Genomic DNA, 22,586 nt, shown 5'->3' with positions numbered 1-22,586 from the left:
AGATATAGTTCCCATATATATGTATCGCCCGATTTTCCCAAAATGGATCGTAAAACCCTTATATATCAACCGGTCGTTCTCAAAGTTGGCTAAATATAATCTTCTATAGCACTAATTGTATGTGCAAAATTTCATCGAAATCGGTTCAGATTTAGAAAAAGCTTCGATATAACCTTATTTTTGCTCATAGAGGCCTCATTTTTTAACTAATCGTACCGAAATTTTGCACAAAGTAATCTTCTGTGACATTAATCATACCTGCAAAATATTATACAAATTGGTTCAGATTTAGATATAGCTCCCATATATATGCATCGCTGGATTTTCCCAAATTTGGCCATAATACTCTTATTTATTAACCAATTTTACTCAAATTTCAAATTTTTATGTACTAGCCGATCGTATTTAGACTTATATGTAGCTTTTACATGATAATATTACCCGATTTTTACAAATTTGGGTTTATAACTCAGAACTAATTGAGCGATTTCCTCTTTTGTAATAATGCGCTCAATATTAGTGGCTAATATCCTAATCAGAAATTTCTGCTCAGATTGTGACAAGACTCCCATAAACATGTACTCCTTAATGTTCTTCAATATGGAAATGCGGTTTATATCCCAAACCCTTACCAATGATACCCCACAAATGGTTATGTTTACTAATTCAGTAGGAGTGGTTTAGGGTATGATATAGTCGGTCCCGTCGACTTTCTACTTTACTCACTTGTTTTTTACTAACATTGTATTCCGCCCCGGGGCATTAGCCGACTTAAATTTAAAGTCTATAAATTTTGTAGAACTCTAATAATTTTTTTTCCAGATCGGCTCAAATTTAAATCTATGTATATGGAAACATAAACCTTTATATAAATATAGCACTCAACACATTGGACGGATTTGATATGCTATCGGAAATGTGGATCTACAGGGTATAATATAGTCGGCCCGACCGACTTTAGACGTTCCTTACTTGTTTAGTATCAATCATGTTCATACTAATTCAAAAATTATTTGATTCAATAAAAAGGCTTGAGACTTAATTGAATCAACTAATTTGTTAATTGAACTTATTTCAAATTCAATTAAAATTTTAATAAAAAAATTTTGGCTATACAGTAATCCCTCGATTTACGTCGTCTCGGTTTATGTTGTTTCGATTTACGTCGTCAAATTTTTTGTTCCATTAAACTTCGATTTACGTCGCCATTCGATGTACGTCGTCGATTTTTTTTTTGCCCACTTTATCAGGAACGCCTTCCATAAGTAAAGTAAGTATCAACAATGATGACATCGTAACATTTTTTTCTGAAATTTTTACCGAAATTGTTCCGGAAACCGTTGATGCTGTGCGCCTGATATGATGCAAGACCTGTCGTGAGTTTGGGACAATCTTAGACATTACTGGGAGCAGCATACATTCAAAATTGCATGTACATTTGGCGGTCAAAAACATTTATTCACGTTGGATCCCCCGTAATTTGTCAATCGCTCAAAAAGATTCGTTTCGATTGGTAGAGAAATGCTCCAAAAATACGATCGCTTCGAGAAACGTCTATGACATCGTGAGAAGTGATGAACCATGGATTTTCGTGTATGAGCCCGAATGTAAACAGCAGTATATTGTATGGAGGTTGCTCGAGAACAAAGCACTTCCAAGCAAACGAAAAACTGGACACATCGCAATCGTACCACTAGAACAACGCAGAACGGTCTATTCTGAGTGGTACACAACCATTTGTTTGCCAGTTGTCTTCTAAGAAATCAGGAAAAACAAACGTCGAAGACGGATTATTCTTCACCGCTAGAATGCAAGCACTCACACATCGGCTCAATCAACTGCAATTCTTTTTATTGCCTCATGTAAAAAATAAAATGAGAGGTCTCTGTGACTTTCATGTGAATTGAAAAAGGTAAATAGGTATGATCTGCAATATAAACCTCTGGAATGGAAAACTCTAAATGTTCACTTTTGCCATGTAGCCCAATATAAGACGAGAATTAGCATTCACAAAAGAATATGAGTGTTTGTAAGTTGATGATATTTGAAAGTAATTTTGGTGGAGAGCTCTGAATGAATTACCGAATTACCTTTATTTTTGAAGTTTGTTTTATTATGTACATGCACATACATACATAAATGGACTTAGGAGTAAGTATGAGCAGTTTTTAATTCGGTTTACGTCGTTTCGATTAACGTCGTCAAATTCCGGAACCAATCACGACGTAAATCGAGGGATTACTGTATTTTTTTTTTGTGCACACATAAATTCATTCATTCATTTATTTTCCTTAATAACGTAAGTTTTATTATATCCCTACGATAAGGACCCAGGTATGAGTCTGTTGTTGCTAAAATTGAAACTTTACAATTTTTCAGATAATCATTCGCAGTCGCGATTTTCCAATTCTCTGAAGAGGAATCGACATCTATCTGGCCATGATGTGTGCAACCATCTATGTAGAAACTTATGTACTGTACTCGTCACTACTGGGAATCATTGTTTTAAATTTCTTATCATAGAAAGTTTCAATTTCAAAAATTCCATTGTATTTTAAAGAGTTAGCATAAATTTGTGAAAAAAAGCCATAAGCGGTATTCAAGTTTTCAAAATATAAAAAAGACATATTTTTAAAAGTTTAAAAACCAACTTCTTCGCTTCTAGTGGAAGCATATGAGATAATCTTTAAATTTTCGAGAACTTAACAAAACGAGAAATGTTTATGGCCCATTTTCGAAATGGCTTTTGTTGTATAACTCTACGCATTTATAGCTAGAGTTTTAATGATCTATTTAATGGGGGTTTCACTCGATATTTGAATAAAAATAAAATAAATTCAAACCATTTGCATCATATTTAATTACTTGAACAAATTTTCAAACTCAATCTGCTTTAGACACTTCATTGTTGGAAATTAATTTTCCATGGTAATTTTTTAGTTTGATCATTTGTTTTTAGTATTTGTGACATACACAAAGAAATTTCATTTGGCGAACCTTCAAGTCAATTTATTACTGTCTATCTTTAACCATTTATCTTCGTTTCAGAAGTTACATCCCCTTCTCCACCAACTCTCGCTCAATTCGATTGCTTCTTTTACAGTTTGTCAACCACTTAATTTTCTATCATCAAATATATTTACTACTTAGAATTCATAGCATCTTCATATTGCACTCCTATCTTTCTTATGGCATACTAACTGGCAGGCTGTCATTGCTTGATGACACACAAGAAAAACTTCAATTCCAAAGTTTTATTGAAAAAGTTTATTTGAATGATAATTTTTTTTAGAGCTTGCCTTTACCTATGCACCACATTTGCTATTTTCTTTACTACCTTGACCCGTTTTAGCTTATGCCTAAAGTTTGAAATGAAGTGATTTTAAATAGTCAAATTATTTCGAGCTACTTGTATAGAGAACAATGAATGAATGGTAACTTTAGATAACTATCATTTGGAAAATTAAAAAGTTTAATTTATTTTAGTGAAGAGAGTGCACAATATGCATACAAACATTGACTTGCTAGAAGAAAAGTCGAGAAGAGACTATGTCAGTTTGCTATTTAATTAGCATCCATTGCTACTTAATTAGCATCCAAGTGGAAAATAGTCTTCAAAAAAGCAAACAAAATGTTCCTTGCCTATTTTGCCTTTTTATATTTTGATATAAAGAACAAAAACAAAAACAAAATTTGGAAAATCGTGTTACTGTTTTTCAAAATATTCCCCATTTAGATCTTTTGCCACTCAGATTGTGGTATCTCCAAAACATGCATTCTGAACGCACTAACCGCTTCTTCAGGCGTCCAGTAGTCGACTAACCAGCAAAAAAACTTGGAAGTTCTTCTACAGCAGTGCTTTAAAAGTACTTCGAAAAATATCCTCCCAAAGATGTTCTTTATTTTAACTACATAGGAAGTTCCATTAATTAATTTTTTATACTCTCCACCATAGGTTGGGGGTATATTAACTTTGTCATTCCGTTTGTGACACATCGAAATATTGCTCTAAGACCCCATAAAGTATATATATTCTGGGTCGTGGTGAAATTTTGAGTCGATCTGAGCATGTCTGTCGGTCTGTTGAAATCACGCTAACTTCCGAACGAAAGAAGCTATCGACTTGAAACTTGGCACAAGTAGTTGTTATTGATGTAGGTCGGATGGTATTGCAAGTGGGCCACATCGGTCCACTTTTACGTATAGCCCCCATATAAACGGACCCCAAATTTGAGGCTTGAGGGGACTCTAAGAGAAGCAAATTTCATCTGATCCAGCTGAAATTTGGTACATAGTTTCAGCATATGATCTCTAACAACCATGCAAAAATTGGTCCACATCGGTCCATAATTATATATAGCCCCCATATAAACTGATCCCCGTATTTGGCTTGCGGATCCTCTAAGAGAACCAAATTTCATCCGATCCGGCTGAAATTTTTCAACGGTCGTTTAGTGCCTCTCAGTTACCGTATCCGATCTCGGATATATAAAAAGGAGTCTCTTGTCATTGACCGAACAAGGAATCAGGCAGCACTGAATAGTCTAAGTGAGGCTATAACAATATCTAACTGAAGTGATCTAACAAAGACACTGCCTGAAAAATGTCCCAAAAACAAAAAATTAAGAATTTTGAGATTTTTCATTATAGAAAATAACTCAGCAAATTTGGGGGTTATAACATTTTTTTTTTTTAGAATATTGAATTGGGCCATTTTTCATATGAAAGATGCCTTAGTATTCAACAAGTATATTAGGAATTAAGTTAAGGCCGAACTTTTAATACCCACCACCATAAATCAAAAAATATATGTAATTGTTTCCATAGAAACGTTACTTTAAAATACATTCATATATAGAATTTCAGGTAGATTTGACAACAAATACTCTGCCAAGAAAATATATATACCAACATGAAAAACGGGAGACTTAATACAAATCGGATATAAATTTCGGTGTCTCGAAGTCAAATCGGGAGATCGATCGATACGCCCCATTTTCGGCTTACTTATGTGTGGACCCAAAATACCTCTTGATTTTGAATTTCAGGCAAATCTTAAGAAGTCAAAATTGCGGTGTCTAGAAGCCCAAGAAGTCCAATCGGGAGATCAGGCTTATTGGAGCCTACACCAAACATTGGACCGATACACACTTATTTAAAAACCCAAAATACCTGCAGATTTTGAATTTCAGGCAGATCGGATAAAATTTCGGATGTTTAGACGCTCAAGAAGTCAAATCGGGAGATAGTACTATACGGAAGCTAAACTAGACCTTGGGCCGATACACATAATATTCGGCACACCTTTTTATGGACTCAAAATACCTCTAGATTTTCAATTTCAGGTAAATCGGATAAAAATTGCGGTATGTAGAAGCCCAAGAAGTCCACTCAGGAGATCAGTCTATATGGGGGCTATACCAAAACATGGACTGATACACACTATTGTCGACACACCTCTTTGTGGTCCTAAAATACTTCTAGATATCCAATTTCAGACAAATCTGTTAAAAGCTACGGTTTCCAGAAGCCCAATAAATAAAATCGGGCGATCGGTCCATATGGGGGCTATACCAAAACAGGGACCGATACACACCATTTTCGACACACCTCTTTGTGGTCCTAAAATACCTCTAGATTTCCAATTTAAGAAAATCGAATATAAAGTGCGGTTTCTAGAAGCTCTAGACCCCAAAGCGGGGGATCCGTTTATATGGGACCTATATCAAAACCTGTACCGATATAGCCCATCTTTGAACTCAACAAAAGACGAATATGTGCCAAATTTCAGGTCGATAGCGCCATTATTGAAGACTGCAGCGAGATTACAACAAACAGACAGACAGACAGAAGGACATGATTAACATATATTGTATTACAATTTCTCCCTGATCAAGCATATATATAGATTATATAGTCGGAAATCGATATTTCGATGTGTTACAAACGGAATGACAAACTTATTATACCCCCATCACCATTCTATGATGATGGGTATAAAAAATTCAAAATACCACAATAATTAAATTTTGGGGAAATTTTTAAAATTAAATTTATTTTGTTAAGGAATTTTTAATTTTGTAATTTAAACAAAATTTGATTATGGACTAGTTTCGAAAATAAACCAACGATTAAAATTTAAGCAAATTGAATGCTTCTATACGCTTTAGAAGTAAAATCGGCAGATCGGTTTAAAATATGTACATTTATTCACAGAATTGTAATTTTTAACAGTTCGTCTTCAAATAATGAAGTGAGATGCACATCTTTAATATTTTAATGTAGCATCGATATAAGCGTTATTTACAAATTTCGAATACAACAATAATACTTCCATTAAATAATACCTCTTGTTGTATTTAGCTCCTGTATGCATTCTACTTCCGGTTTCCAAGACATTTACCAAAAAAAAAACCTTTTCGTTTCTTTTTTCAATTCAATTTGTTATTCGGCTTCTATTTGTATTGAAGCCCCAGCGGAAGTTTAAACAAATTGCTGCTTCCTTAAATAACTTTAACTGTTTGCATTTGCTGTATACTATTAGTTGTAAATATTTCCATTACTTATATTTCTTACATCAAATAGCTTTGGGCTTTTAGGATTTCCAAAGAACAAAAGTGCTTTAAACTTTTAAGCTTCTTGAAAATATTCGTCGGTGTGTATGTCCATATGTTTCTATGACGATTTAAAATCTCTGAGGTTTGAGGGAACACTTACATAGAACTTCATAACTTGAACATCCATGGAAAAGTTCTCATGAAAGTTTATAAAGAAGTTCAAATATTCTCATAGCGTTAGAGTGAAAAATTAGTCAAGTTTAACACGTGCTTTCTACTTTGGGAAACATACATGGCAAAAAATACATTCGCAACAAGATTGTAAAAAAACCAAAATCGAAATTTTGTGACACAATATTAATTGCTCCAATCAATGTGGTTTTTAAGGTGCATGGTTGAAAATCTGTTTATATGGAATTTTTCGTTGAATTTGAGGAAAAATCTCCTCAACAATTTTTTAAAAAGTAGATTGAAATACTACGTCTTCCCAACTAAGTTGTAAATTTTACAAATATGGGCATCAAATCAGAATGGATTTGTGTTCTAGAGACATCTTCAATTTTTCGTCCAGTTAATCCGGGAAATAAGATAATAATTCCTTCCTTTCTAAAATTAGGAAGTTTAACTACAAAGGAAGTTCTTTTGCTTCATTTTTTTTTAAACTCATGTTTTCTCATATTTTTAATTGATAATTTTAATATTTATTGTTTCAAATAGGGTACAAATTAATAAAATGGTACTAATTCTTTAAATGTTATCGAAAAAATGCAAAATCTATTCTACAAAAATTGGGAATTTTGGAATTTAACAAGTAAGGAAAGTCTAAAGTCGGGCGGGGCCGACTATATTATACCCTGCACCACTTTGTAGATCTAAATTTTCGATACCATATCACATCCGTCAAATGTGTTGGGGGCTAAATATAAAGGTTTGTCCCAAATACATTTAAATTTACATATCACTCGATCTGGACAGAATTTGATAGACTTCTACAAAATATATAGACTCAAAATTTAAGTCGGCTAATGCACTAGGGTGGAACACAATGTTAGTAAAAAACAAGTAAGGAAAGTCTAAAGTCGGGCGGGCCGACTGTATTATACCCTGCACCACTTTGTAGATCTAAATTTTCGATACCATATCACATCCGTCAAATGTGTTGGGGGCTATATATAAAGGTTTGTCCCAAATACATTTAAATTTAAATATCACTCGATCTGGACAGAATTTGATAGACTTCTACAAAATCTATAGACTCAAAATTTAAGTCGGCTAATGCACTAGGGTGGAACACAATGTTAATAAAAAAATATGTGAAACATTTAAATCTGAAGCAATTTTAAGTAAACTTCGCAAAAGTTTATTTATGATTTATCGCTCGATATATATGTATTAGAAGTTTAGGAAAATTAGAGTCATTTTTACAACCTTTCGACTAAGCAGTGGAGATTTTACAAGGAAAATGTTGGTATTTTGACCATTTTTGTCGAAATCAGAAAAACATATATATGGGAGCTATATCTAAATCTGAACCGATTTCAACCAAATTTGGCACGCATAGCAACAATGCTAATTCTACTCCCTGTGCAAAGTTTAAACTAAATCGGAGCAAAAAATTGGCCTCTGTTGTCATATTTGTGTAAATCGGACGAAAGCTATATTTGGCACGCAAAGCTACAATGCTAATTCTACTCCCTGTGCAAAATTTCAGTTAAATCGGAGTAAAAGATTGATCACTGTGGTCATATGAGTGTAAATCAGGCGAACGATATATATGGGAGCTATATCTAAATCTGAACCGTTTTCAATAAAATTTGGCACACTTGACTACACTACTAATTGTACTCCTAGTGCAAAACTTAAACCAAATTGGGGTAAAACTCTGGCTTCTGGGACCGTTTTAGTCTATATCGGGCGAAAGATATATATGGGAGCTATATGTAAATCTGAACCGATTTCAATAAAATTTGGCACACATGACTATACTACCAATTGTTCTTCTTGTGTAAAATTTTAGGCAAATTAGGGTAAAACTCTGGCTTCTGGGTCCATATAAGTGCATATCGGGCGAAAGAAATATATGTGAGCTATATCTAAATCTGAATCGATTTCAAGCAAATGTGGCACACATAGCTACAATGCTGAATCTACTCCCTGTGCAAAATTTCAACCAAATTGGGCCAAAACTCTGGCTTTTAGGACCATATTAGTCCATATCGGGCGAAAGATATATATGGGAGCTATATCTAAATCTGAACCGATTTCAACCAAATTTTGCACACTTGACTATACGACTAAGTGTTATGTTTGTACCAAATTTCAAGCAAATCGGTGTAAAACTCTGGCTGCTGGGTCCATATTAGTGCATATCGGGCGAAAGATATATATGGGAGCTATATCGAAATCTGAACCGATTTCTTCCAAAATCAATAGGGTTCTATTCTGACCCAAATTAGGAACATGTGCCAAATTTGAAGGCGATTGGATTTAAATTGCGACCTAGACTTTGATCACAAAAATGTGTTCACAGACAGACGGACGTACGGACGGACGGACAGACGGACATGGTTATATCGACTCAGGGACCCACCCTGAGCATTATTGCCAAAGACACCATGTGTCTATCTCGTCTCCTTCTGGGCGTTACAAACATATGCACTAACTTATAATACCCTGTTCCACAGTGTGGCGCAGGGTATAAAAATTATAAAAAAATTATAAAAATTATTTATTTGGCAAATTTCGGCCGTATGTACTTGTTATACCCACCACCATAGAATGGTGATCGGGGTATAATAACCCAGCAAAAAAATTTGGAAATTCTTTCAAAGGCACAACTTTAAAAGCACTTCCAAAAGATGTACTCCCCAATATGTTCTTTGTCGAAAAAAAATCTAAATTCATTCCAAAAATATTGAGAATTTTTCAAAATATTTTAATTCATGCGTTTCACACAAGCGTTGGAATGCATTCAAAATCAAAAAAAAATTGTAAAAATTATTTATTTGTCAAAATATGACAACATTTTTTAATTCACATCCAAAACACTCAATTCGAATCGTAGAGTAAGAAGTGATGCCAATTCAGTACAACGGCTGTTGAAATGTTGGACATCCGTCCTATGACAAGCCCATGTTAAATTCATCGCTTCTGCGCCAATTCTGCACTACTTCCGGATCCAAAAAGAACATTTTCACTACTTTTTTGGCGACGCTTTTTTGCTGGGAAGTTTGTCATTCCGTTTGTAACACATCGAAATATCGATTTCCGACTATCTAAAATATATTATTCTTGATCAGGGAGAAATTATAAGACGATATAACCACGTCCGTCTGTGTGTCTGCTGCTCGTCCTGAAATTTGCCACAGAGTCGCTTTTTGTCTGCACGCAGGCCAATTTCGAAGATGAGCTACATCGGTCCAGGTTTTGATATAGCTCGTATATAAACAGATCCCTCGATTTTGGGTCTTGATCGCAATTTTCATGCTTAAAATTGGAAATGTGGCGATATTTTAGGTCCACAAAGGGATGTGCCGAATATGGTGTCTATCGGTTCAGATTTGGTACAGCCCCATATAGATCGATTTCCCGTTTTGACTTCTCGTGCGGCTAGACAAGTCAATATTTATCCGGTTTGACTGACATATTTTAGGTCCACAAAGTGTTGTGACGAATACGAGGTGTATCGGTCCACGTTTTGGTATGACCGACATATAGACCGATCTTCCGATTTGAATTCTTGAGCGTCTAAAGACACCAATTTTTATCCGATTTGACTGAAATTCAAAAGCTATACATATTTTAGGTCCCCAAGGAGGTGTGCCGAATATGGTGTATATCGGTTCATGTTTTTATAACATATAGACTCCATATCGGCCGACCACGGACAATATTTTTTTGTGGCACCCATATAGACCTATCTAGCATTTTGAATTCGTGAGCATCTAGACACCACAATTTTTATTCGATCGTTATGAATATGGAAATCTATATTATCCTCCCCATTTAATTTATTAAGGGAATAAAAGGCACATCTAAATTGCAAGAAACTAGAAGTGAAATTTCCCGAGTATATTCCTCGTGCTCCTTCCATTAATGGGAGTAAACATCTAAAGAATTTTGATTTCAAATCATATGAAAGGCTAGGAAGAATATCTCTCATCAAATATACCTGGAATTCTATATAGGTTGAATCAGGGATCCGGAGCGGAGCGGAGCGTGGAGCGGAGCGTGGAGCGGAGCGTGGAGCGGAGCGTGGAGCGGAGCGGAGCAAGCCCTTTTTTTGCCGGAGCGGGAGCGGCATTTCTAAAATCCGGAGCGGAGCGGGAGCGGAGCGGGAGCGGAGCGGTTTCCAAATGAAAAACCGCTCCGCTCCGAATAAAATATAACTTGAATGAAATGTGTAACTTTGAAATTACACTGTGTAGGTAATTTCAAATATAGCTTGTACTTAGCGTAGTGTGAGTAAAGGTTTAAAATGTACGATATGTATTTTTGTACGTACGTACATTGGGGAAAACACAACGTGTTTTTTAGTAATTGTTTTCAAAAACGGCAAATGTCAAAATATATCTCTAGTATGTGTTGTAAAAGTAACAACAGTACTTTCGATCAATTTCATCCCGTATTACTACAAAGATGTTTGTAATGAACGCCAAATAAATGCAATTAAACGATCTTATTTATATTTAATTTTGTAGTTTTCTACACTGAAAAAAATATTGTCGTGAAGTCAAAGATTCCATGTCCTTAGAATAAGAATGCAAATTTTGCTTAACATGGAAGACGCATTTCTCTAAAATAAAGTTTTTTTTCTTGTCCAAAAGGCAATAAACTTTTGAATGAAGTTGTAATGTCCTTATAATTAAGTGATTTTACTTTAAAATGTGTATCATAACATGAAATATAACATTTTTGAGGTAAGGTCAACGTGACTTTAATAATTAAGAAAAATTCTTTAAAATTAATAAAATTGTCTTTAAATTTGTTTCCTTTTTGCATCTTGCCTACAAAGCAAAAAATCGTTAAAAATAAGACATGTTTTTCAACACTTTATTTTAAAGACGCTTTTTACTTGAAACATAGCATAATTTCTACTGGAAGTCGAGTCTTAATATGGAAAAAAATAACTCGTTAACTCTTTTTTAAAGGATTTTGATAACAACTGACGGAAAAAATCTAAAAAAATGAAAAATTAACATTTGCTTCCTAGAAGCAAGTACATAACCCCCAAATTTAAAAGAGAATTACGTCTTTAAAATATCCTTACTTGTATTCTCCGCTTCTTTGGCTCGGAATTAATACCCAAACTGTTAAAGTAAAGACAAAATCTTTGGAACCGGGCATGCTTTTTTTCATTCACATTTGCTTTACTATTGTACTATATTTTAGCATTCTCTTATTTCTGATATTAGTTCTCGAAAATTTAATTAAAATTATGGATAGTTTTTGGTTGAAAAATGTGCGCATATACATTTATTTTAATTTTTTCTCACATTGAAAACTAATGACTTGATTTGTATTATTGCATGTTATCTACTTTTTTTGAGAACGAACATTTCTTAAAAACGCTGTTCGAAAATGTATTTTTACAATAAAGGGGAAAAAAGCGAAATTAGGTAACACTAGATCTGAGTAAGAATATTCGTAGGTATACCACGGACTGATGTCGATGGAGGTTGTTGCAAACATAAACATACACACACACATTACAAATATAACAAAACCTCTTCTCTACGTCTGTTGCAAAACAAAAAAACTTTCGGAGAGTAGTTACTTCTACTCTGTGTATAGACTTTCAATTCCAATCAGCGTTGCCGTTTTGGTCCGATCGGACCAAAATTGGTCCAAAAGATTTCTAATTTTTAAATTTAGTCCGATGGTCAGACCAAACAGAATTTGGTCCATTTTGGTCCATTTTCATAAATTTGGTTTCTATCACATATTAAATAGTAGATGGTGCACCGCAAAGAATATTGTCGGGAGGGCAAATATTTCACATGCTTAAAATACGAATACGAATTTTGCTTAGAATAGAAGACGTATTTCTCTGAAAAAAAGTTTTTCCTTGTCTAAAAGTCTCTAAACTTTTCAATGAAGTCTGTTTGTCCTTATAGCTAAGTGATTCGACATAAAAATGTGTATACTAACATGAATGCAAATTTCGTTTTAATGATGTCAAAATGGATTTAATATTTCTGAAAAAATCTTCAAAATTAATAAAATATTTCAACACATTGTTTTAAAGTCATTATACCCTAAACCACATAGTGGTTTGGGTATAATAAGTTTGATCTGCCAAAGAATGCGCCTACAAGAAATATTGATTTTAGACCCCATAAAATATATACTGATCGACTCAGAATCACCTCCTGAGTCGATCTAGCGCTTGGCGTCCGTCCGTCCATCCGTCCGTCCATCCGTCCGTCTGTCCATGTATTTGTTGTTCACAGGATTTCGGTCGCAATTATTAACCGATTTTGATGAAATTTGGTACAGGGAGTTTTTTTTTGGGCACAAGGACGAACGTTATTGAATTTGGAAGAAATCGGACCAAATTTAGATATAGCTCCCATATATATGTATTGCCCGATTTCGACAAATGGGGTCACGTTGCACTTTTTTTACTAACCGATCGTCGTCAAATTTAGCACAAAATAATCTTCTGTATCACCCTTTAAGTCTGAAAATTTCATCGAAATCGGTTCAGATTTAGATATAGGTCCCATATATATGTATCGCCCGATTTTGTCAAATTAGGTCATAAAACCCTTATTTATCAACCGATCTTACTCAAAGTTGGCGAAATGTAATCTTCTATAGCACTAACTATATGTGCAAAAAATCATCAAAATCGGTTCAGATTTAGCTATAGCTCCCATATATGTACCGCCCGATTTTTCTAAATAAAATAAAACTCAATTGAACATATAATACAATGTTTGTACTATAATTTTCTCGAAGAGGAGCGTGGAGCGGAGCGGAGCGATTTTTTTTTTATCGGAGCGGAGCGAGGAGCGGAGCGGTTTTTTTTTTCTCCGGAGCGGGAGCGGAGCGGAGCGAAAAAAATGGACCGCTCCGGATCCCTGGGTTGAATTAACCAGCTACGAGGATGAGGTTTGAAAGAAAATTATTATATTTGATTCATGGTGATGGGTATTTAAGATTCGTTCGGGCCGTATATACTTGTTTTTATTTCGCTTTGTTATAATTGAAACCTATTTGAAGGCGCTATTGAAGAATTCACCTTATTGAAAAACAATCGAATATTGCCTAGATTCTTTACTCAACAACATTTTACTGTGATAAGTTTTTTTTTCAGTGCTTAATAGTACTTTTTTCGATTTCCCAAAAATATACAACTCAACACATGAATGTTATTTCTCACCACACTTTTACAAGAGAGAAGTTCACCAAAACAGGCAGCCACTAACCTATCATTTTAATACCACATATTTCTTTCTCTTTCCTAATTCAATGTCTAATGGCTGTTCATACACGAATCCCCATAACTAACTTTCACTAAAGCATAAAGTCAATACCACACGAAAAGGCCAAATACATAAATCCCTTAAGACTTAAATCAATAGAAAATGTAAATTTGCCAGTGAATAAAATAAAAAAAGAACTACGAATGATTGTGATATTGGATGGGTAAGAAAAAAGAAGTGAATATTAAACTAAAGGAAAATATGCAAATTGCTTAACAAGGACTCAAGAAGCAAAGAATAATAAACCGCATCCAATCAAGGAGTCGTATTCAATGGATTTATTATAAATGTGTCTACATACTATATAATATATATGTATGGAACATTCCATCAGGAACCGAATATTTTATACGTGGAGGTGCCAGATTCATTCATTGATATTAAGATCCATTGAAGCCCTGATGGAGCCAAAATGTCATATTAATGATAGGCCTGAATACAGTGTGCCTGATTTGTAATGCAACAATGTAAAGTGCTAGGGGTTTCATTTTTTTTTTGTTTTTAATATTTTTATTCAAATGCAAAAAAATCCCGTAATTTCTGGCACACTTATACTATTCAGTCCCTTGTGATACCACACGTAGTGGTATAAGTGCTGCCCGATTCCTTTTGTAGATCAATGACACAAGATCCGTTCTTTTATAGTCGAGTCCGAATGGAGCTTCAAAAACCATTTAGAAAAGCTGTAATAAACTCAGAAATGTCGCCTGTATTACTGAAAGGGGATAGTGCACCACCACCGAGAAACGTTTTGGTGTTTAGTTGAAACGTGGATTGCACGCAGAGAAGAAACATGATTGCCACAATCATATTCGAAGAGCAAAATAATATGATAGCAGCTATTTTTGCGGCGACCGTGTAACATTTTAACCTGCAACCATGTTGGCTCAGTGAACATGGTTCTAAGAAAAATACAATTGTCCTCATCTAAAATGTTATTATATTGATAAAAAGAATTTTGTTTCCATTAAAAGACAATGGTCACGATCTAAAATGTTATGTTATTCGTCAAAAATGTTTTTCTTCTAGTTAAAAGAACATGGTCACAACCTAAAATGTTTTGATTTTTATGAAAAAACTTTTTTCGTCGTCGAAAAAAGGACGCCACTTGAGAAAAGAAAACACAAAATCAACTTTATTTATTTGTTTTTATTTATTTATAAACTAATTCATTGTTTATTTGTATTTATAATGTCGTGCAAGCAAACTTCACATATTTTTACACACTCTAGTTTGGTTCAATTTCAACAATAAGTAATCATTCCATATTTACTTCGTGACCATCAAATGTACAAACGCAGACATCATGTAACTGCAAATAAAAATAAATTATACCATATATCAAAATGCAGAACAAAAACCAGGTATATTTTTTTCAATTACACTTTCCTTGTTTGTATTCACATAAAACCACGTGCCATTTCTGAATAAATAAATTAACACAAAACACAATAATTCCGTATTCTCCGTCCATTCCAAGAAACAATCAACACACGACTGACGCGCAAAATGAAAATCGTGTGTACCTGCTCAATGTTTTTATAAAATTCTTGTCGCTGCAAAAAAATTAAATGGTCACGAAAACAATGTACATGGTCTTTATGGCCATGTAATGGTTGTAGACATGTCTATACGTAAACTATAAAAATATTTTTTTCTCTGCAAAAAAGTAAAAAAATTGAATGGTCAGATACATGATTTTCCTGACCATATAATGGTCTCAAATTCTATCATTTAAATAATAGAACATGTTTGCGGCATTTGAGAACCATTTAAATGCTTATTGCCAACATATATTTTTCTCCGCTCGAAAATTATTTTTACAAAGACAAAATACATGGTTTTCGCGACAATTACATACTCTAAATAAGCATTAAATGGATGCGGCAACCATATCCAAACATGTTTTTTCTGTGCGTGTGAAACCATGAAGCTTGTATGCAAGGCCCCACGGTAGATACCCTGAGTCCTGCTAGAATTTCCTTGCTCTGCAACCGAAATGTTTGTCTGCCCAGGACTCCTACACTGTCTTTAGGACAGTGTTCCGATAATATGCGGCATTTATTTTGATCACACGTTCGATGAATACAAGCAGGGAGCGACCATCGTCAGCACTTGAGAAAGTGTAATTTTTTAGTTGACCACTTTGGCAAGTAAACCCGATCATTTTTTAGGTCAATTTGTAATAACTTATTGGAGAAAACCAAATTCGGCAACTGGCCACTTTCGTGCAAGCGTTGCAACTTCTTGGCTCTTTTTATACCCTCCACCATAGGATGGGGGTATATTAACTTTGTTATTCCGTTTGTAACACATCGAAATATTGCTCTAAGACCTCATAAAGTATATATATTCTGGGTCGTGGTGAAATTCTGAGTCGATCTAAGCATGTCCGTCCGTCTGTTGAAATCACGCTAACTTCCGAACGAAACAAGCTATCGACTGGAAACTTGGCACAAGTAGTTGTTATTGATGTAGGTCGGATGGTATTGGAAATGGGCCATATCGGTCCACTTTTACGTATAGCCCCATATAAAGGGACCCCAAATTTGGCTTGCGATTGCTCTAATAGAAGCAAATTTCATCCGATCCGGCTGAAATTTGGTACATGGTGTTAGTATATGGTCTCTAACAACCATGCAAAAATTGGTCCACATCGGTCCATAATTATATATAGCCCCCATATAAACCAATCCCCATATTTGGAACCTCTAAGAGAAGCAAATTTCATCCGATCCGGCTGAAATTTGTTACAGGGTGTATGTATATGGTCTCTAATGACCATGCAAAATTATGCACTTTTTGCCGCCATATAAACCGATGACCAGATTTGACCTCCGGAGCCTCTTGGAAGACAAAAATTCATCTGATTCAGTTTAAATTTGGTACGTGGTGTTAATATATGACCTCAAACACCCATGCAAAAATTGGTCGAAATCGGTCCATAATTACCCAGCAAAAATATTTGGAAGTTCTTCCAAAGGCACAACTTTAAAATCACTTCCAAAAGATGCACTCCCATTGATGTTCTTTATTTTAACTACCCATGAAGTTATTTTAATTCAATTTTTTATAACTTGATTTGTTCACACTTTTAATGGGTAATTTTAACTTTTTTTGTTTCAAATTGGTTAAAAACAGAGTAAGAATTCATAAAATGGTACAAATCATTTAAATTTTGTTGAAAAAAAATGCTAAATTCAATCTGGAAAAATTGTGAATTTTTGAAAATATTTGAGGTCAAACGTTTCCAACAAGCGTTAGAATCCATTAAAAATTATAAAAAATTATAAAAATTATTTATTTGACAAAATATAACAGAATTTTTTAATTTACATCCAAAACACTGAATTCGGATTACACCTAAAGAAGTGATGCAAATTCAGTGCAACTGCTGTTGAAATGGAGGACTTCCGTCCTATGACAAGCCCATGTTAAATTCATCGCTTCTGCGTCAATTATGCACCACTTCCGGATCCAAGAAGAACATTTTCATTACTTTTTTGGCGACGCTTTTTTTGCTGGGTATATATAGAGCCCATATAAACCGATCCCCAGATTTGACCTCCGGAGCCCCTTGGAAGAGCAAAATTCATCCGATTCGGTTGAAATTTGGAACGTGATGTTAGTATATTGTATCCAACAACCATGCAGGAATTGGTTCATATCAGTCCATAATTATATATAGCCCCCATATAAACCGATCCCCAGATTTGACCTCCGGTGCCTTATGGAGAAGCAAAATTCATCCGATCAGGTTGAAATTTGGTACGTGGTGGTAGTATATGATATTTAACAACCATGCCAAAAGTGGTCCATATCAGTCCATAATCATATATAGCCGCCCATATAAACCGATCCAGAGATTTGTTTTTGGAGCCTCTTGAAGAAGCAAATTTCATCCGAGTCAATTGAAGTTTGGTACATTGTGCTAGTATACGTCCGTTAACAACCATGCCTAACTAGGTCCATATCGGTCTATAGTTATATATAGCCCTCAGATAAATCGAACCCCAATCACACAAAAATTGGCCCATATCAAGTTCATAATTGTATATAGCCCCCACATAAGCGACTCCCATATTTCAATTCTGGCTCTCTACGTATCGATTCGTAATTATTTGTAAACTTACCTATACATAACTTTTTTTCTAATATATACTACGTATGGACCAATTCACAATTTTGAAAACGATGTTAAGAAGTTTTAAGATACCACAACCCAAGTGAATCGATTGTGGATGACATTCTTTCGTAGAAGTTTCTACGCAATTCATGGTGGAGGGTACATAAGTTTAGGTCTGGCCGAACTTACGGCCGTATATACTTGTTCCACTCTAACTTTTTTGTGCATTGGTGAGCTCTTTCACTTGGAACTTTAGTCCAAGCCCATTTTTCAATATTTGTTGTATCTCATTATTTCAATATGTTTTCTATCATTGCAGCATAAACTGATAGAAAAAACTTCGTTATATTAACGAAATGTGTCATTAAAATTGGGCCAACGAACCATTTTCACAAGTATAATGACATTTTTCGTTACTATATAAATAACGAAACTTTTCATTCCATTAACGAAAATGGTCATAATGATAACGTTTCGTTATATCAATAAAAAAATTTCGTTGGCCCAATTTTAATAAAATTTTCTTTGTGTGTAGATTTCGATCAAATCTGGTATTCACTGTTCGGATGATTGATGGTGTTGTTACTGTTTCTCCCACTTATTGGACACAGTACAAACTGCCAGTATCATGGTAACGAACGAAATATGATTTATTCACATTTAAATGCTGGAGGGTTTTCCAGCCAAATAAAAAGCCATGACACTGTCACGCGTGAACTCCATCACGAATAACTTTATTTCTGGAAGCATTTGATCAAAATGCTTTTGTAAACTTGTAGAACTGTCACTGGAATAAAGCCGACGGCTACCAGTTGGCTGAAGATGGTTACAATACACGTCAGCCTCACTGTATTTAGCTTTTCCCTCGGATGACTTCAGTTTGGATGGCCCCATATATATCACCACAATATTGGTGAATCTCATTGCTAAAAGATTATGCTTATCCTCAAAGATAAACAACAGACTGTTGATTTCATTTTATTGTTGAGCTTTACAGAGCTTAAATCCATAACTTTGAGTATTTTAAATTTACAAACAACTACAAAAGTACTAATGCTCTTATATTTGCTCTCTTCTTCTTCTCCTTCAATAGATTCCGAACTTGAAGAATTTGAAACACCAGCACGTTATCGCCCTGACTCACTGAGTGCCTTGAGTCGGGCCACCCGCTTTACAGAAGATGAAATTAAGCGAATTTATCGCGGTTTTAAGGCTGAATGTCCCACGGGTGTTGTCAAGGAGGATACCTTCAAAGTGATCTATTCACAATTCTTCCCACAGGGAGGTTCGTGCGGTACAGTATAATTTGTTTTGTTAACATTTTTGCTATGACTTTAGTTACTAATCTGCCTGCCTATATATCTCCAAAAGCGTTTTTTCGTCTCTTTTATTCTTTTTCATGTTCCTGTAACGAAAAAAAAAAACATTTCATTTAAATGTATGAGTATTCTAGTCTAAAGCTTAAAGTTCTTATTGCAAATGTATATGTCTCTGCCTCAATATAAGTGTTAATGTGTGTGTATGTATTTATGTGCGTATGTAGATTTATGTATTTGAAGTTCATTCTTTGAGGTCCATGCTATATTGGTCAAAGGATAGCTTTAGCATTAGCTTATAAGAATTAACTAAATTGAGTATAGTAAATGAAAGAAAAAAATGCAAATGGAAATGAAATCGTTATAGCAGATTAATTGATGTTGTAGCTTTTCTCTTTTAGCAGTTCTTTATGTGTGTGAAACAAAAATCTAAAATATACATTTTCTTATTTTTCCATTAAAATTCGAGATTTCTGTAGAAAGAATAAATTGTGAAAATTTTAATTTTATGGCTTTTAGTAAAATATACATAATCATCAATCTATATCTATATTAATACTAAAATATATTAATTAAAAATAGGATTAAGTATAATAATAAATAAGGAAAGTAAAAAAAATAAAAATAAAAATAAAAAAAAATGTTTAATGTACTTCACAACAAAGTTTTCTATTAATGAATATTCACCACTGTGGTATCACAATGGACTGAATAGTCTAAGTGAGCCTGATACATCGGGCTGCCACATAACCTAACCTAACCTAACCTAACCATTAATGAATATTCCTATTTAATTATTTTTATATTCTCCACCAAAATGGTGAAATTTTTCTTAAGTTGCCATTCTGACTGTAATGCATAGCAATTTTGGCCTATTTGTCTCGAAATTCTGAGCTTATCTCTAGCACTGTCAATACTACCCAAGTTTTAGACAAACGAAACGTTCCCTTTAAATTTCAAATAAATTCGAAGCCGTTTAGATTTTTCTCTATTGTTTAAAAAGAAGGAGGACATTGAAGACCAAATTAAGCGTTTAATTGCCCCGACACTACACTAAACTTCCCCGAAATTTCTAGAAAATCGGGGATATTAAAGAAATTTAAGTTTCAAAAAGGGGGGGCCAAAGCCTCTTCATTTTTCAAACAGACGGGCAAATATTAAAAAAATCAGGTATTCCATATTAACTTCATAACCTCCTCCCATCTCGTCCGTAAATTTCAAGTAATTCGGAAGGTAAGTGTTTTCAATGTACATGAAGAGTTTATAATTTTCACTGTACTTAAAAAAAGTCGGTTAAGGGGGATCGAAACACGGTTGCAACTCGAGCCAAAATTAAACGAAATTTTATTTCATATTTGTTGGTTTGATTTCAGCTTAAAATCATGCGTTGACTAAACTACAAGAGTAGCTTAACCAACAGATGAAAAGTAAATTTGTCAAATTTATTTTCTCAAAAATGTATTTCTATTGAAAATTTTCCCAAAATTTTATTTTTACAGAAAATTTTCTCAAAATATTATTTTTATAGAAAATGAACTCAAAACTTTATTTCTATAGAAAAATTTCTCAAAATTTTATTGCTGTTAAATTTTTTCTCAAAATTGTATTGCTACATAAAAGTTTCAACAAAAAAAAATTATTTCTATAGATAATGTTCTGAAAACTTTATTTCTATAGAAAATTTTTTTCAATAGAAAATTTTCTCAAAATTTTATTTCAATAGAAAATTTTCTCAAAATTTTATTTCTATAGAAAATTTTCCCAAAATTTTATTTCTATAGAAAATTTTGTCAAAATTTTATTCCTGTAGAAAATTTTGTCAAAATTTTATTTCTATAATTTTTTTTTTAAGTTTATTCCTATAGAAAATTTTATTTCTATAGAGAATTGTGTCAACATTTTATTTCTATAGAAAATTGCGTCAAAATTTTATTTTTATAGAAAATTTTGTCAAAATTTTAATTCTATAGTAAATTTTGTCAAAATTTTATTTCTATAGAAAATTTTGTCAAAATTTTATTTCTATAGAAAATTTTATCAACATTTTATTTCTATAGAAAATTTTGTCAAAATTTTATTTCTATAAAAAATTTAGTCAAAATTTTATTTCTATAAAAAATTTAGTCAAAATTTTATTTCTATAAAAAATTTAGTCAAAATTTTATTTCTATAGAAAGATTTGTCAAAAAATTATTTCTATAGAAAATTTTGTCAAAATTTTATTTCTATAGAAAATTGTGTCATAATATTATTTCTATAGAAAGATTTGTCAAAATATTATTTCTATAGAAAATTTTGTCACAATTTTATTTTTATAGAAAATTTTGTCACAATGTTATTTTTCTAGAAAATTGTATCAAAATTTTATTTCTATAGAAAATTTTGTCAAAATTTTATTTTTATAGAAAATTTTGTCAAAGTTTTATTTCTATCGAAAATTTTGTCAAAATTTTATTTCTATAGAACATTTTGTCAAAATTTTATTTCTTTAGAAAATTTTCTCAGAATTTTATTTCTATAGAACATTTTGTAGAAACTTTCCTCAGAATTTTATTTCTATAGAAAATGTTCTCGAAATTTAATTCTATAGAAAATTTTCTCAAAATTTTATTTCTATAGAAAATTTTGTCAAAATTATATTCCTATAGAAAATTTTGTCAAAATTTTATTTCTATAAAAAATGTTTTCAAAACTTTATTCCTATAGAAAATTTTATTTCTATAGAAAATGTTGTCAAAATTTTATTTCTATAGAACATTTTGTCAAAATTTTATTTCTATAGAAATTTTTCTCAGAATTTTATTTCTATAGAACATTTTCTCAACATTTTATTGTTAAAAAAAAAAATTCTTAAAATCTTATTTCTATAGAAAATTCCCTCAGAATTTTATTTATATAGAGAATTTTCTCGAATTTTATTTCTAGAGAAAATTTTATTTCTACAGAAAATTTTGTCAAAATTTTGTTCCTATAGAAAATTTTGTCAAAAGTTTATTTCTATAAAAAATTTTCTCAAAAGTTTATTCGTATAGAAAATTTTATTTCTATAGAAAATTTCGTCAAAATTTTATTTCTATAGAACATTTTGTCAACATTT

The 22,586-nt window shown here is 32.9% G+C and overlaps 1 protein-coding gene across 1 annotated transcript in view; it reads left to right on the top strand.

The window, feature by feature from the left end:
- The window catches only part of LOC142229025 (uncharacterized), a 549,429-nt gene that overhangs the window by 450,198 nt on the left and 76,645 nt on the right, over window positions 1-22,586 (top strand). The window contains 1 exon segment of the mRNA XM_075299556.1: window positions 19,267-19,458. Within this exon segment, the coding sequence (XP_075155671.1) occupies window positions 19,267-19,458 (192 nt within the window).

Source organism: Haematobia irritans, chromosome 3, assembly GCF_050003625.1.
Source record: "Haematobia irritans isolate KBUSLIRL chromosome 3, ASM5000362v1, whole genome shotgun sequence".
Taxonomy (NCBI): Eukaryota; Metazoa; Arthropoda; class Insecta; order Diptera; family Muscidae; genus Haematobia; species Haematobia irritans.
This window is presented reverse-complemented; position numbering and strand designations above follow the sequence as displayed.